Below are 16,276 nucleotides of genomic sequence, written 5' to 3'. Positions count from 1 at the left end.
TTCTGTTTTAGCTGGCTGCACTTTTGTGCTATCATTTAACATATTCCTTTGTTCCCCAATACCTATTGTAAATTGGTAGCTATTACAACCAGTGGCTTGACTGATACCAGTTTAATTCTCTGGCAAGAATACTCACAGGTAGTTCTACGCACTTCCTATTGGTATACACCAAGAGGCACAACTTGGTATATTCCAATAGGAATACAACTGCTTGTCCAACTCTTTCTTTTTAAAATTTTTTTAGATGTCGATGGATCTTTATTTTATTCATTTATTTATATGTGGTGCTAAGAATTGAACCCACCCAGTACCTTGCACATGTAAGGCAAGTGCTCTACCATTGAGCCACAACCTCAGCCCCTGCTTGTCCAACTCTTAATGATATTTAGATTGATCAGTATTGTGAGTTTGATTCATACATCTTTCATAAAACCTTTCTCTTAATGGTTTTAGCAGCCATGCTAATTGTTTTTAGATCCGTCATTTCATTGGGGAACATTAAGTGGTGAGTTTTCTAATAAAATGATTCCTTCTCTATTTTATGGCCAGAATTCTTACATGGGGAAGAACCTTTTCTCATCAATTATTTAATTATATTGGAATATAGCTTATAAACAAAAGTCAGGATAAAATTTTTTACTTTTTTATCAACATACAGAATAATGAGTTAGTGCTCTAGCAGTCTCCCAAGGCATCTTTTTTGACAATATCATTATGAATTCATAAATTTTTTCATATTTGGTATATTTCAATAGATATTATCGTATATTTGTTCTTTTGTATTCTGTAAACATGCTTCACTGTGTCCAACATTCAATGTTACTAAAGTATAGATGTCAAAAGCCTTTCCTTTACAATAATCTTTGATATTCAAAAATACTACTAGGACATGCATAGGTTGGAATCTCATTCCATTTTCTAGCCTGGTACTTGTTAGACCTTTTAATCTAAAGACTAAAGTCTTTCCTCAGTTCACATAAACTCTATTTTTTCTCTGATAAAATGATTTTTCTTCCATCTGTTCTCACCTCTATAACCCCTATTATAAATATAATGAACTTCCTGACTCTACCTTTGTTTTATCCTAAAATTTAATCTCCTCATCTTTTTCCTTGAATTCTAAAGATAATTTTTCAAGTTTACCTTCTAATTCATTAATTTGAGGTTCTGCAATATATCATCATCTGTTTATAATTTCAAAATAATATTTTTACAGCAATAACTCTTCTCAATTCTCAAATCATTACCCTTTACTATTAAAAAGAAATCCAAACCTACAGGAACGCTACAAGTACAATACAATAAAAACCTAATGGTTTACCTATCTTTATCTAGGTTCACCCATGATTAACATTTTCAGATCATTATTTTTGGTGACAGTGCCTCCTGTTTCATTTTTATTAACAGAATGGATGGTCAAGTCACCCTAAGAAAATTAAATCTTTATTTTGTTTTGTTTACATTTTCTTTCATTTCTGTTCTAAGTTCATTTTAAAGAAGGACATTTGTTCTGATAGCAAAGACTGGTCTCCCTTTTCAACCAATTTTCTAATAAAATAATTCCTTATTTGTAAAACCTAAAAAGGTGCTCATTTTAGGGTTTGTGCATAATAGTAAGAGTGAATATCTTCTTAAGAATGCAGCACCTATTGCCAAAACTTATAAACAATAACTCTGGTTTGTGCAAGTATAGAATTTGTACTTGTATGCCCCCCAAAATTAGGAACATGTTAAATTTTATGTTTTATTGCCTTTCTTTCCTCAACCCAGTCCAAGACCTACCGTGCACTGTGATGTAGAGGTCTTTACATTTTTGTTTTGTTTCTTACTCTTATAGGGTGAAGTTTATTAGTAATGGAATTTTAGAAGGGTTATGATATAGTTTGTATACATTATACATCTGTTCAAATACTTCAGATAGATTTCTCCTCCTCATGAAGAGTGAGTATTGCAACTTCCACATTTATCATCAATAATGTATCCTAAAATGGTCTACTAACATACAACAGTAGTACCCAGTTTGCCATTTTCTGTTGTTTAGTCTTCATAAAGCATTTAGGCAAATAAGTCAAATTTGTAAGCCATTCTTTATCATTAAATAGTTACCTTATTTAGTTACATAAATAGTTACCTTATTTGGGTTATTTTCCTAAGAAAGGACATTTGGTCTCCATAAAGAAAAAAAATAGTATTCAATCCTCAATTATAAAACTGTGACAGAATCCTTAAAATTCAATTATTTTAGAATATGTTGATATCAAAGATCTACCTTTCAAAAGCAAACTTAAATTTACTCTATAAATCTGTTTTTAAAAGCTAATAGTTCAATCAGGGTTTTAAAATTTTTTTCACATTTTATTTTTTTTCACTACACACTGAGAAAAATCAAGAGGCACATTCTTAGAGGAGTTCTCTATGGTAAGTTGTTGCTTGTTCTTTAAATTTGCAAAGATCTGTGAGTTATTCCTACTGCATATTTGTCCATCAGATATGCCCCTTTTGTGCACCAGGGTGAGTCAAAGAGTGCCTGGAATCAAAAATTTCAGAGAGCATGCACTCTTGGGGTGTTTTAAGTGTAGAATCTGCACTTGCACCAACCCAAGAGGAAGTACCTCTTAAATGCCCTGTGGATCTCTCTCTTGCCTTGCTCTACTCTGGGCCCTGCAGTATAAATGTTCAAATATATTTTAGAATTGATACTACATGTGACAAAAGGGGGAAAAGAGAAATGTCCCTCCATTTCCTCACCAATAATCCTATGCTCTAAAAATTAACATGTCTCTTCAGATATCATTATATAAATGTAGAAAGCTGAGCTATAACCTCAGCCCTTTTTATCATTTAAGACAGGGGCTTGCTAAATTGCCTAGGCTCGCTTCTAAGTTGGGATCCTCCTGCCTCAGTCTCCTGAGTTGCTGGGATTACAGGCATGCACCATGATACCTGGCTATGTTCGTTACATACTTTTTTTTTTCATTTAATAATGTATTAGCAATTATTCTATTTTATTCTACTTTATTCTACTCTATGCTTTTTAAGAAATAGGGGACTTGCTGTGTTGCCCAAGCTGACCTCAAATTTCTGGGCTCAAGCAAGGCTCCCAAATAGCTGGGACTACTGGTATGTGCCACCATGCTAAGCTTACAGTTTTACAATTTATTTTTTCAGCTGTGTTTAACTTACTATCCAAATTAACTTCAAGTCAAAAAAAGTTACTGTGGATTTGACTGTGTTTTTGTTCTCTGTGAGCATCGTGAGACATTTTCCAGGTGAGGCATGGTGGTACAACCAATCTGTCAATAAACATAATTAATTCCACAATATATCTGCAATGGAACATCATTCTCAAAGTAATGTAATATTTTTACATTACACATAGCTATTACATATTTCACTACCAGAGAATCTAATCATCATGGAAATAATGTTACTACAGAAAATTATACTATAGTTCCAACTTGGAATCAGAAATACCTCTGTAGAGGTATCATGACACAGTGGGAAAAGCATGTGTTTTATGCTTGAAAAAGACGAATTTTATTCCTAGCACTGTCATCATTACTTTTATCACTTTGTGCAAATTACTTAACTGAGGTTCAGTTTCTCATATGTAAGACAGAGATAACGGTATATATTTCTCATGTTGTTTTGTGGATCAAATCCGTTAAGGAGACTAGAGAAGAGGGATGGGGCAGGCAGAAGGCAATAAGAGACTGGAGATTCAGGAAGACACAAAATAGGTACAGGTATTCTTGATGGTCAGAATGGATAAGAAACCTAAATAGCTTCCTGATTCTGACTAGTGCCGAACCTGCCTATACTTTTGTTCCTATAGGTATTAGAATTAGCCATCTCCTTTGCTTTATATTTCAACCATTTGCTCCTTTCATTTAGAGTACCCCCTCATCCCTTTCTGTAGCCAACTGCATGACATAATTTATCCTTAGATCCTTCCTAAAGTCATAGATTTAAAAAACAAAACCCTGTTATCAAAATAAAGGAAATTGACATCTAAAATGGCAGAATGAGGACCTCAGTAAAATCATTCTTCCTTTAAAACAGTAAAAATACATATAAATAAAATCAACTAGTTCAGAACTGAGTTAACAAAAGCCACAAAATGAACTAAAAAATTGCCTATCCAAGAGAAACTACTGAAACTTGACTTAAAGTGGCAATACTGAAATTCAATAAAGCATTTCTCTGCATTGAATCTTAATGTTTATAGTACAATTGTCAAAGAATAACTTCTATATCAGTATAAGTTGTCCCTTCTGCCTAGATGCTTCAGAATATCCTTCCTTTAAGGAACCAATCCTATAATTATAATGCTCTTCTTCCTTTAATGTCAAAGCAGCATTTTAAAAATAAATCTCAGGACGGGGGCTGTACCTCAGTGATAGAGTATGTATTTAGTACATGCGAGGTCCTGGGTTCAAACCCAAACACCTAAAAAAAAAAAAAGGCTTAGTGTGGTCATACGTGTTTGTAGTCCTAGCACTTGGGAGGCTGAGGCAAGAAGATGGCTTAAACCCACAAATTCAAGACCAGTCTGAGCAACATAGCAAAACCGTGTCTTAAACAAACAAACATATATTAACCCAAACTATCCCATCCAAACTGTACTATAAATGAATAGTTTTGCAAACATATATTTTCTTCCTTTTTTAAAAAATTTATTTTTTTATTTATATATAACAGCGAATTCATTACAATTCTTTAGAGCTCAATTTTTCATATCTCTGGTTATATACATAGTATACTCACACCAATTTGTGTCTTCATACATGTACTTTGAATAATAATGATCATCACATTCAACCATCATTAATTACTTCATGCCCCCTCCCTTCCCCTCCCACCCCTGTGCCCTATCTAGAGTTTGTCTATTCCTCCCATGCTCCATCTCCCTATCCTACTATGAATCAGCTTCCTTATATCAAAGAAAACATTCAGCATTTGGTTTTTTGGGATCAGCTAACTTCACTTAGCATTATCTTCTCCAACTCCATCCATTTACCTGCAAATGCCATGATTTTATTCTCTTTTATTGCTGAGTAATATTCCATTGTGTATATATGCCACATTTTTTTAATCCATTCATCTATTGAAGGGCAAATTGGGAATGGAACCATCATTTGACCCAGCTATCCCTCTCCTCGGTCTATACCCAAAGGACTTAAAAACAGCATACTACAGGGACACGGCCACATCAATGTTTATACTAACACAATTCACAATAGCTAAATTGTGCAAACATATATTTTATTATAGTATAATATAGATTTACTTTTAAATTTTCAAAAATAGCTAACAGTGACTTTTGCTAATTCAAATTTCAACTGCATGGAGGAAAAAGAGCAAACATTAATACATGCTGTATTAAGAGTAATATCCTACCTTAGGAGAAGTAGAGAGATCTCTTCCTGCAGAAACAACTGTGTTTTCATTTACTCCTCCTGTCTTTGGTGAGAGAACTGGTGGAGGTGGGGCCCTTCGTTTCACTCTTCTTTCAGTTTCCAGTTCTTGAAATGGATTTACCAAATTATTTGGAGAAGTTGGTTTAGGCTCATAAAAAGGATTTGATCTAAATGAAATCAGAATTATTGTTAAATGTCTCTCAAATTATTTCCAACTAAATATATATATATGTACTGAAAACTATAATGTTTTGTGCAAATAAACCCAAACCAGAAAGTCTTACAATCAGAACAATGGCTATTAATCTTTGGGTCCATTTCTATCTAGACTTAAATAAAATTTGTCACTTTAAAAAGATGTTAAATACTAGGTCATGCTCAACTTCAACTACTACAAAACAGAACCTTAAAAAATGTATTATTTTCAAAAAAGGAGATCCTATCTATTCTTGATAGTCTAGGAAGAGGAAATAAGATGTGGAAATGTTGATTTACTTTCTTTTTTATGCTTCACTCCCATTTTTTTTTTTTCTTCTTGAATTTAATCCCTGCTTTTGTGTCAAATTCTCTTCTCTTTAGAGAACTATCTTTCAGTGGTTCATTCAGCAAAGTACTGTCAGTAAATTCTTCCAGGTTTTGAAAGTATCTTTCAATCTCACACTTAAATGAAAATTTAGTGATTAATTCAGTTATATGAATTATTTGGAAGATAATTTAAATAATTATTTGTTTAACAAATTTCCATATTATTTTGTAAGATGGTAGCTCCTATAATAATCATTATTATTAATTTATTATGTAGACATGAATGGTTTTAAGATAAACCTAGTTATTTTAGAGTATAGACTGCTTATATTACAAAAAGATGTGCTTAACAAGGAAAATAAATCAGAATTCTTTTAAACAGACAACTTTTTGGTATACTTTATACAGATGAATTTATACAACTCAATTTGCATAAAACTTCCATAACCTTATCTCATAAGTATAGCAAGGTATCTCAAAATATTGACCTTTTATTTCATGCTTTCTCTGCCAAGTTCTACTCACTACATCTCCCTCTAACCACTGGTATTATTTGCATAGGGAAAATAAACACAAGTAGAAAAGAAGTCCAGATCAACTATTTCCAAAGTTGGTTCCTAACATTTATGTTATTAAAAACAATCCAAATAGACATTTGTTTTGTTCTTGTTTTTGCAGTGCTAGGGACTGAATGTACGGCCTGGTATATAACGGGTATGTGGTCTATCACTGAGTTACAATCCTCTGCCCAAAACAGACATTTTCTTGAATGAATTAGAGCTGTGATTCTCAATGTTTTTATATTATGACATATACTGAAAATGAAATTTGACATAACAAAGAAAGCTGCTTGAAATTAAAAGTGTCAGGAACTTTAGCTGCCCTTGACTGTGCCTCGCCATCAGGAGGACTACGAAAATCACTATCTTTATACATCCATAATTTGCCTGTGAGACAACAGCGTGCTAGGCACCACCACTGATTAGCTGATAAATCAGAGTAAGGATAAAAGTCCTTTATGAGTTTTCAGATCCTTCCCTTTATAATTCAGAAAGCCCTAAATAAAAATGAATATTCCACTCAAGAATGAACAGCAAATGTTTCCATTTACACGAAATGTCTATATCTATGGTCAAATTCATAGATAAATACAGCAGATTAACGCAGAGGATGGAGGAACTGGGGAGTTGGGACTAACTGCTAAGAGGTATGGAACTCCTTGTGTTAATGATAAAAATGTTATGGTATTAGGCAGTAGTGGTGATCATAAGACACAGCAAATATACCAAAAACACCTGCAGTATACATTTTTAAATGTGTAATTTAATGTTTTAGAAAGTATGTATATCTCAATATAAAAAAGTACTACACTAAGAACAAGTGAACAGGAACAGTGCCTACAAAAAGTATTATGTGAATATACCACTTTCTCTACAAAATGAAAATAGTGATATAACTGCTGATAAATACATTTAATATACATGGCATCACACACATTTTGGTTGACAATGGACTGCATATACATGGTGGTCTCAAAGGATTATATCAGCTAGTGCCATTTTGGCCATTTTTGTTTGTGTAAATACATTCTAGGATGCTGGTTCAATGACAAAATTTGCTAATCAAGTATTTCTTAGACCATGACTATATTCTTAAACAGTACTTTACATGAGGAAATTTAAGGATTTAACACAATTTCCACATCTTGTTGATCATTTATGATTTAAATAATCTATTTCAGGACTTTCCACATTACTCTGAATAAAAATAAATTATTTTCATCTTTGAACTATAAACCTGAGTGATATATTAGTTAAAACATTAATGCACTGTGAGTTTAAAATTCATGTTATATTAAAGAAGTTGGATAGAATGCTTTTAAATGATATTATTTATTGTTTGGATATTCATCCAGGAAACCCCCATACAGTTTTTAATTAGTAATGAGATTTCAACCTGGGTTTGGAATCAGAAAGTAAAACTAAAGTTGGTTAGAAGCAGGATTAACTAAAACATACTGGAAATATTACACTATGAAGCCAGGGTAAAGAGAAATCTGTAGTCTTTTCCTCTCATCTTGAAAATCTATTGTTTCTTTGGAAAAACAAGTCAAATTTATCAAAATGAGTATATACCTTCTCTGAATAAAATTCCATGAGAGGCTTGAGAAACTGACACAGCAACATCAGAAATGTCTACATGTGGGTCCTCAAAAGTTACTTAAAAATTCTAATATAATATTGCTTTATCAGTTTTCTTTTCACTAAATTGGAATAGCCAAACTGTCTACCAAAGCCAAGAAAAGTGAGAAACCAAACAGTTGCTAAGTGTAAAGAACCGATGCTAAAGAGCAAGGAAGGTATATATTTTTCTTTTGGTACTGATGGGAGATGTTTTATACATCAAAATACTCAGTACTGTTTATTTGTGGAAAATTCTATATTGGGGCATACGGAACAGTTTAATAATAGAAAATGAGTCACAGAAACTTTTCACTTGATAAAAAGTTGTAAGTTATAACTGAAGTAAGAATAAATTTTGGACGATTTCTGTCACTGATATGGGACCTATAAACTTTTGGAGATATATGAACACCAAATAAGTAAGTAATGCAAACCAAATTCTTCCTGGACTTGCACATTAGCTGATGTGAAATCTTTAGGACTTCTGTGTGTATTCCTTAAAAAAAAAGAACCAAAGAAAGAAAGAAATAGCTGTTTATAGGCTCCCTCTAGTAACCGCAAATGATTGAGCAATTTAGCAGGCTCTTTTATTCATGGGAAACTTGTAAAGACTGTGACTTTCATGTTAAAAAAAAAAGAATGGTCAAAAGGAAACACCCACTGATTCTGATTTTAGTTTTTATTAAGGCATTTTAAAAGTTTAAGCAAACATTAGCTGTCTCTTTAATTTGTTAATAGGAGAGAGCAGGGTGTGTGTGTGTATTGTGTAATATTCATACATCTTGGAATGACTGAAAGATATTTAAAGTTTACATTTACATTCAAATATTCTAGGTGTGTGGCTATTACTCAGCACCTACACCACCCATGAGAAATTTTATTTATTACACATTAGCTATTTCAAAGGAAACAAACAATACATTGGCAAGAGTTGAGCCAACCTTTAAACCCCCATACAGTTTTTAATTAGTAATGAGATCTCAACCTGGGTTTGGAATCAGATTATTATTAATAATGTAATTCTGAGTATTTATGGAGGTTAGAACTTTTTTAGCTTTTACCAAAACATAGCTATACCCAGGGAGGCGTGTAAAACACGTGAGAGTCATGACATAGTATTGTAAAGTAGGAAAAGATTGAGAAACACAGTTCCAGAACAATAGAAAATAAATCAACTCCCTTACTCTTTCAAACAAAAGTCATAAAATATTTGAAGTTAGTCACTATAGTTTCCTAAAATCATCTCTTTTCTAAGTCCAACAGTCCCTGTGCTCTTAATCATTGCCCATTCAACTGGTTAGAAGCCTGGATAAAGCAAAACAAGACAGGCAAATTGGTCTTTCTCTTTTCTGCAGCTGGGAAACAAACATTCTTCTCCTGGCCTTGGCATCAGAGCACCAGGTTCTATGGACTCTGAACTCCAGGACCTACACTAGTGGCCTCCCAGGTTATCAGGCTTTTAGACTTACACTGAGCCATGTTACAGGCATCCCCCAAGTCTCTTGCTGCAAATGATGATCTGTATTGGGATGTCTTAGTCTCCATGATCATGTAAGCCAATTCCCTTAATAATTTTCTCTTTCTCACCCGCATCTTCTGCCTCTCTCTTTCCTGCTTGTTCTGTATGGCCATATAATCCAATACATCACTGAATCTCAGATCAAATGAAAAGAACTCATACCTTTGAATATATGGTCATAGAATTTTGCTCAGCAATGTTTTGCTGTTTTCATTGTATAGTAATTGTCCACATTCAAATGTATTCCTGATTTTTAGAGGATACTTTTGTACCTTTCTTTTTTTGATGCTGGGGGTTGAAGCCAGGACCTCCACCACTAAGCTATACCCCTAGACCCTTTGAGTGTATCTTTTAAAAAAAAATTCTAATTATATTTTTTTAAATTTAAAATGTCCTTTTTTGAGTGTTCAATATCATTACAGAGAAAAAATTAAATTTGTATATTAATCTTGTATCTATAACCTTATTAAATTTAGTTTTCAGTTCCAGAAGCTTTTTTGGAGACTCTCATGATTTTCTACATAAAAAATTTAAGTTATCTGTGAAAAAAGTTTGTTTTCAAGTAATCTTATATATGGAAGCTTAAAACAGTATCCTTTAATTTCCCCACTCAGTTTTTACAACTGTTATACTATCATACTTTACTTTTACATTTTATAAAACTTAGCATACATTATTATTTAAGGCTTAAAACAATTATCTTTTTAAAACAAAAATATTTTAAAATAAGACAAACATTTTATACACACACTTGCCATTTCCTATGTCTTCATCTTCATTCCTTTGTCATTTTCCTCATGCATAAAAGACTTTTTTTGCCTTAAATATATATATATATATATATATATATATATATATATATTTTTTTTTTTTTTTTTTTTTCAAAGCAAACCAGATAATAAAGAATTCATTCAGCTTTTGGATATATGGAAAAGTCCATTATTTTGCTTACCCTTTCCTGCCCCCTTTTCTTGACTGGAAATAGAAATTTGTGTTGACAAGTTTTTGATGTTTTCTTTCAGAACTTTAAAAATGTTACCCTACTGGCTTACAGTTTGGATTGTTTTTGTTGAGAAACCTTCCTATGATTTTCTTCATGTTTCTTGTGCTTGGGGTTCATTAGGTTTCTTGGACCTAATAGGTGCATCTATTTTTTAATTTCTAAAATCCTTTGGCCAATATTTTTCAAATTTTGTCAAATATTTTTTCTATTTCCCTTTCTCTCCTCTCTTTCTAGAATTTCAATTATACAAGTTAGGCCACTTGAAGTTGTCCCACAGCTTACCAATCCTCTATTCATTTTTCTTTCCCATATGTTTCATTCTGGGTGGTTTCTATTCCTATGTCATCAGGTTCACTAATATTTCTGTCTTCTATATGTAACACGGGATTAATCCCATACACAGTATTTTTCATCTCAGACTTTGTATTTCTCATTTCTATGAATTCAATTTGGATTTTTAAAATATCACCCATGCTCTCTGTTTTCCTCCACCTTCTTAAATATTTGGAATATATTTATGCTTACTTAATAGTTCCATCACTTGTCCCACTTCTGCATCCAGTTAATGATAAACTTTTCTTCTCATTATGGGTCAGATTTTCCTGCTTTTTATACATGCCTACTAATTTTTTATTGTCCTTGTGAATTGTGTTTTAAATTTATACACACACACACACATTCCCTTAAATATTTTGAGCTTTGTGTGGGATGCAGTTAAATTACTTGGAATTACTTTGATCTTTTGAACCTTGTCTTTAAGCTTGTCAGGCAGGTCCAGAAAAGTCTTTGTACTGAGGCTAATTTGGTCCTACCATTGAGGCAATATCCTGCTGAGGACTCTAATTGATGCTCCATGTGCTGTCTTCTCCCCTGGGTAATGGGAACACTAACTATTCGTGGTCTTAGGTGGACTCCAGGGATTATTATGTCTGTTTCTTTGTCCTTGGTAATTTTTTTCTGATCAATACTCAACTAAAGACTCAAAAATATTCTATAGATCTGTGAAATTCTGTAAGTAGCTCTTTCCTCTCTGGTACTCTGACCACATATTGTAGCCACTCTATAATCCTCAAAGACCAAATTCTGTCTCTCCAATTCAGGGAGATTACTCCATAAGTAAGACTGGACAACTATAGGACTCTTCATCTTTGTTTCTATTCTCTCAGAACTCCCTGTACCATCCAGTTTATGCCCAATGTCTGAAAACCAGTACTTCACATAGTTTATTCCATTTTTTAGTTGTTTAAGACAAGAGGTACATCTAGTCTGTGTTATTCCATTATTGCTAGAATTTGAAGTTTCATTGTCATTTTTTTTTTTTTTTTTTTTTTGGTACCAGGGATCCAGGGATTTAATACAAAGGTGCTGAACTACTGAGCTGTATCACCAGCCCTTTTTATTTTTTTATTTCAAGACAGGGTCTCACTAAGCACTAAGTTACTTAGGGCCTCACTAAGTTGCTGAGGCTGGCTTTGAACTTGCTATCCTCTTGCTCAGTCTCTCAAGCCACTAGGATTACAGGGATGAAACACCATGTCTGGCTTGTTGTCACTTTTTTAAATATACTCATGGTCATGGTCTACAGTCACACAGATTGTGCACTGTGCAACTCTAGATCACAATGTGAATATATTGTCTTTTTATCCCCAATCTATATTTGAGCAATATGGCAGTGTTAATCATACTGCCTATTCATCTGAAGCTTATAATAGAATCTGATTTATCAATGTTTGGCACTTGAAAAAGTCTTCTCATCAAATTACTATCATAAATGACTAATTTGGATCCCACAGCAAAACTATAATATAACATTCAAGTGTAATGCTTACGCTATTCGATAAAAAACCTACCTACCATTTGTAATATGGTTTCTATGAGATGATACAATTAAAATTTCAACAAGAGATTCCAGGAACACATCTCCCTCATTTGTTAGTTTAGAGTACTCACATAATCGTATGGAAGAGGGTCGGAGAATAAGGGTTAAGACTATAAAAATTCAGATCAGGAATGAGCTATACAGAAATTTATATGTATTTATAAAATACATATTAAATTTATAAAATACATTTTTACCCATCCAAATTTACATTACAAAAGGATCTCTTTAATTACTATAGAAACTGAACTGTGGTAATAGCAAAATGAAATATACTTACTCATCCAATTCTTCTTCAGTTTTAGAACTATCAGCATAGAGGTACTTGCTCATGTCCACAGGTCTTATATTTTTTCGTTTTGTAGACGGGGGAGGAGAATCCTTTATAGTTACAAAAGTTTCTGGCTCATCAAATGGGTTCAAATATTGTGGAGTCTGTACATCTTTAAAGGGATTATAACTGTTATTATGAAAAGATTCTTCTGTTTTTTTAGGTGAAGCTGTTTCAGTAACTGGTTCTATAAAACGATAGCAAGAGATGAATTAAACTAATAGCATATGATATTTACATGCTATTTAAAAAAAATTTTTAGTTGTAGATGAACATAATACACTTATTTATTTATTTATTAGTGTGGTGCTGAGGATTGAACCAAGTACCTCACATGTGCTAGGCAAACGCTCTACCACTGAGCCACAATCCCAGACCCTATATGATATTTTTAATGTTCTTTCTTTCTTTCTTTTCTTTTTTGCACCAGGAATTGAACCCAGAGGCATTTAACCACTGAATAATTAATTAATTTAATCTCCAGTTCTTTTTACTTTTTTATTTTGAGACAAGATCTTGCTAAGTTGCTAAGGCTGGCTTTGAACTCAAGATCCTCCTGCCTCAGCCTCCCAAAGCTGCTAGGATTATAGGCATGCACCACTGCACCTGGCTTTAACGTGTTTTCAAAGACGGGAATCTTGAATTAATAAATTATAGAGCTCTCAGAGCACAAAACAATAATGAAACAAGAAATTCCTTTTAGAGGTGTTAAGGAATTCTGAAGTTTAGAAAATGTAATATTTAAGATCTCTGTCTACCTCTCTAGGAATGGTGTTCACAAAAAACGACATCTCTGGATAGTTAATGTTTCATGACAGTAATCAGAGTCTCTAATAGTATCAGCATTATGGTACCTCAATTTTGGAAATTTTCAACTTCTTATCAGTGCAATATTATTTATCTCACTATACTAGCTTATCATCACAAACTGCAATGTAATAAATTTGTTTAAAAGAATATAAAACGGATTAAATTTTAAAATGGTCTTGGTAATTATACCAGAATATTTAGGTATCCAGAAATTCATTCTAGACTATATAAAAAATTCATACATGTATCCCTGGACTTCTTTTTTGAAAGTTCTGTATGCTACAAAACCTTAAATCTTTTTTTCCCCCCACTGCGGGTGCTAGGGATTGAACCCAGGGACTTGAACACACTAAGCACATACTCTCCCATTCTATATTACCAGACCCCATTCTTAACCTTTAGAGCTTTTAATGAAATAATTTTTAAAATATGAATCCAATTAATATTCTAATAAGAATAACATAAGGATCCTCAGGTTGAATTAAAGTTGTATTAAAATCATACTGGTAAGGTGATAGATGCGTCACACTAAATCCTTCAATATTTTATTATTTAAATTTTCAATTTGAAAACAAATTTGCATATAGGTTTTGTTGACAAAAATAAATGGTCCCAGCTATTTGAGAGGCTGAGGCAGGATTATCAAAAGTTTAAGTCCTGCCTGAGCAACTAAGTAAGTCTTGGCCTCAAAATAAAAAGGGTTGGCAAGGTAGCTCAGTGGTAGAGTGCTTGCTTAGCATGTGAAAGACCCTGGGTTCAATCCCTAGTATGGCCTAAATACATACATATTTTTCCATATTGGAGAAAAGTTTCAGAAAGCCAATAATCATAGTACACTAAAACTAATTTTAATTATGCCAGGCAACTCCAACAAAATATTTTAGTAAAAAGCAAAAAACTGGTCAGTGAATTCAAGAAAAATCACAATTATTTCCTAAGTGATACTTCAAGCAACTTACTCTATATTACAGAAACATTCATGATTGACATATATTAATGATTTTTGATTGACTGATTTGAAACAGGGTTTTTCTATGCTGCCTAGGCTACTCTCAAATTCCTGGTCTTCAGTGATCTTCCTGCTTCAGCCTCCCACATAGTTGAGATTACATGCAGATGCCATCATGCCTACCCTAGTGACTTTTATATTTTAAAGTGAAACAACTTATATTTTAGACATTAGTCCAGAAAGTTTATTTTATCGTTCTATTGAAGAAAAATAAAACAAAAACCCTCAACTGAAATTCTGTATACCATGTAGAACCTATTATAAAGTATAAAAGATTTCATAAAATCATATTATTGATTTAAAATCCTAATAAATTAATACTAAAATGAGTTAAAAATTGACTACATTAAAAAGATTCAATAACTATGTTATTTTTTGTAATACCATCATAATATTCAAACATCATTAAAATCTTCATAGTAATGTAAATGGAGCATTTTCTGTTCTCCATAGGGGAAGAGAATATGCAATTTTGCCTATTCAATTTTTTTATTATCAAATATGAGGACTCAAATGCTTAAAAGCTGACAAAACTTGTCAATGAAAACTTGTCAGGAAAAGGACTGCAAAAATTGATCCAAGTAAATCATCATTTTTTGGTTACAAAAGAAAGTATAGAAACTACAGAACAAGATTTGAAGATGACAGTACAAGTAACAAAGGAGGGTAAGTTTAAGATTATTTCATATAAAAGTTAACAAATACATTTAATGACTTTCTAAAAGGGTCACTGACGTACATAAATATAAGGAGAACTGAGGATGTAACAGCCATAAAGCCCAAAACAAACAAACTAAAAACAGAACTATAATACATTTTTTTCTTCCCCAAATATTTTGGTTACTTGAAGATGAAAGTTTTTAATTGATGAAAAAAAAATAAATTATTTCTAGGAAAATATTTTTCTAAAAGAAAGTACTAAGTACTTATTTCAAAGACATAGGCATATGTTTAAAGAAAACAGTGATTGCTACATGTCTTTTTAGCTCTGTAAGCATAATTAAAGATATTGAATCAGGTTGGTTTGCTTTGTCTAAACAGAAATAAAATCTTATGTGTTTTCTGAAGCTACTTTCTATTTCAGAAAACAGATCCACATATATTTAGAAAGCATATTTGATTGAAATGGAAAGTTCAAATAACTGATGTTTCAAAATATTTTCGTAATTTTATCTTTTTAACACAGTACTCAGATGTATGCACTATGACATGCAACCATGAAAGAAGCTTTGTGGTCAAAAGAAGATGCTTGTTTGGGAATCTTAGTTCTAATTTCCAAATACATTTCCCTCAAATTAAAATCACTTCACTCCTCTGAGCCTCAGTGTCCTAATTTATCTTTAAAATTTATCTTTATTAAGATTTAAAATATGTTCATAATACATAGTCCACAAAAATCTTATTAATTTGGAAGCTAGAAAGAAGAGAAAAGGTAAAGGAAGAGAAGGAAAGAATTATGAAACAATATTGCTCTAACAGAGTAAATCCTGAAGCTGAACTCATTTTCATCATGATAAGCAGTAGAAGAATTTTTTAAAGCTCATGAAGATTTCATAAGAGCAGTCAAAAAGATGTAAACAGTGGTTAATCATTCTTG

The 16,276-nt window shown here is 32.4% G+C and overlaps 1 protein-coding gene across 3 annotated transcripts in view; it reads right to left on the bottom strand.

Annotated features, from left to right (window-relative positions):
• The window catches only part of Ehbp1 (EH domain binding protein 1), a 312,420-nt gene that overhangs the window by 160,236 nt on the left and 135,908 nt on the right, over window positions 1–16,276 (bottom strand). For all 3 annotated transcript variants that reach the window (XM_071601621.1, XM_027934467.2, XM_071601622.1), the window contains exons 9-10: window positions 12,810–13,047; window positions 5,401–5,587 (exon numbers count right to left, since the gene is read on the bottom strand). In XM_071601621.1, the coding sequence (XP_071457722.1) occupies window positions 5,401–5,587; window positions 12,810–13,047 (425 nt within the window). The remainder of the gene's footprint in view (window positions 1–5,400; window positions 5,588–12,809; window positions 13,048–16,276) is intronic.

Source organism: Marmota flaviventris, chromosome 14 (genome assembly GCF_047511675.1).
Source record: "Marmota flaviventris isolate mMarFla1 chromosome 14, mMarFla1.hap1, whole genome shotgun sequence".
Taxonomy (NCBI): domain Eukaryota; kingdom Metazoa; phylum Chordata; class Mammalia; order Rodentia; family Sciuridae; genus Marmota; species Marmota flaviventris.
This window is presented reverse-complemented; position numbering and strand designations above follow the sequence as displayed.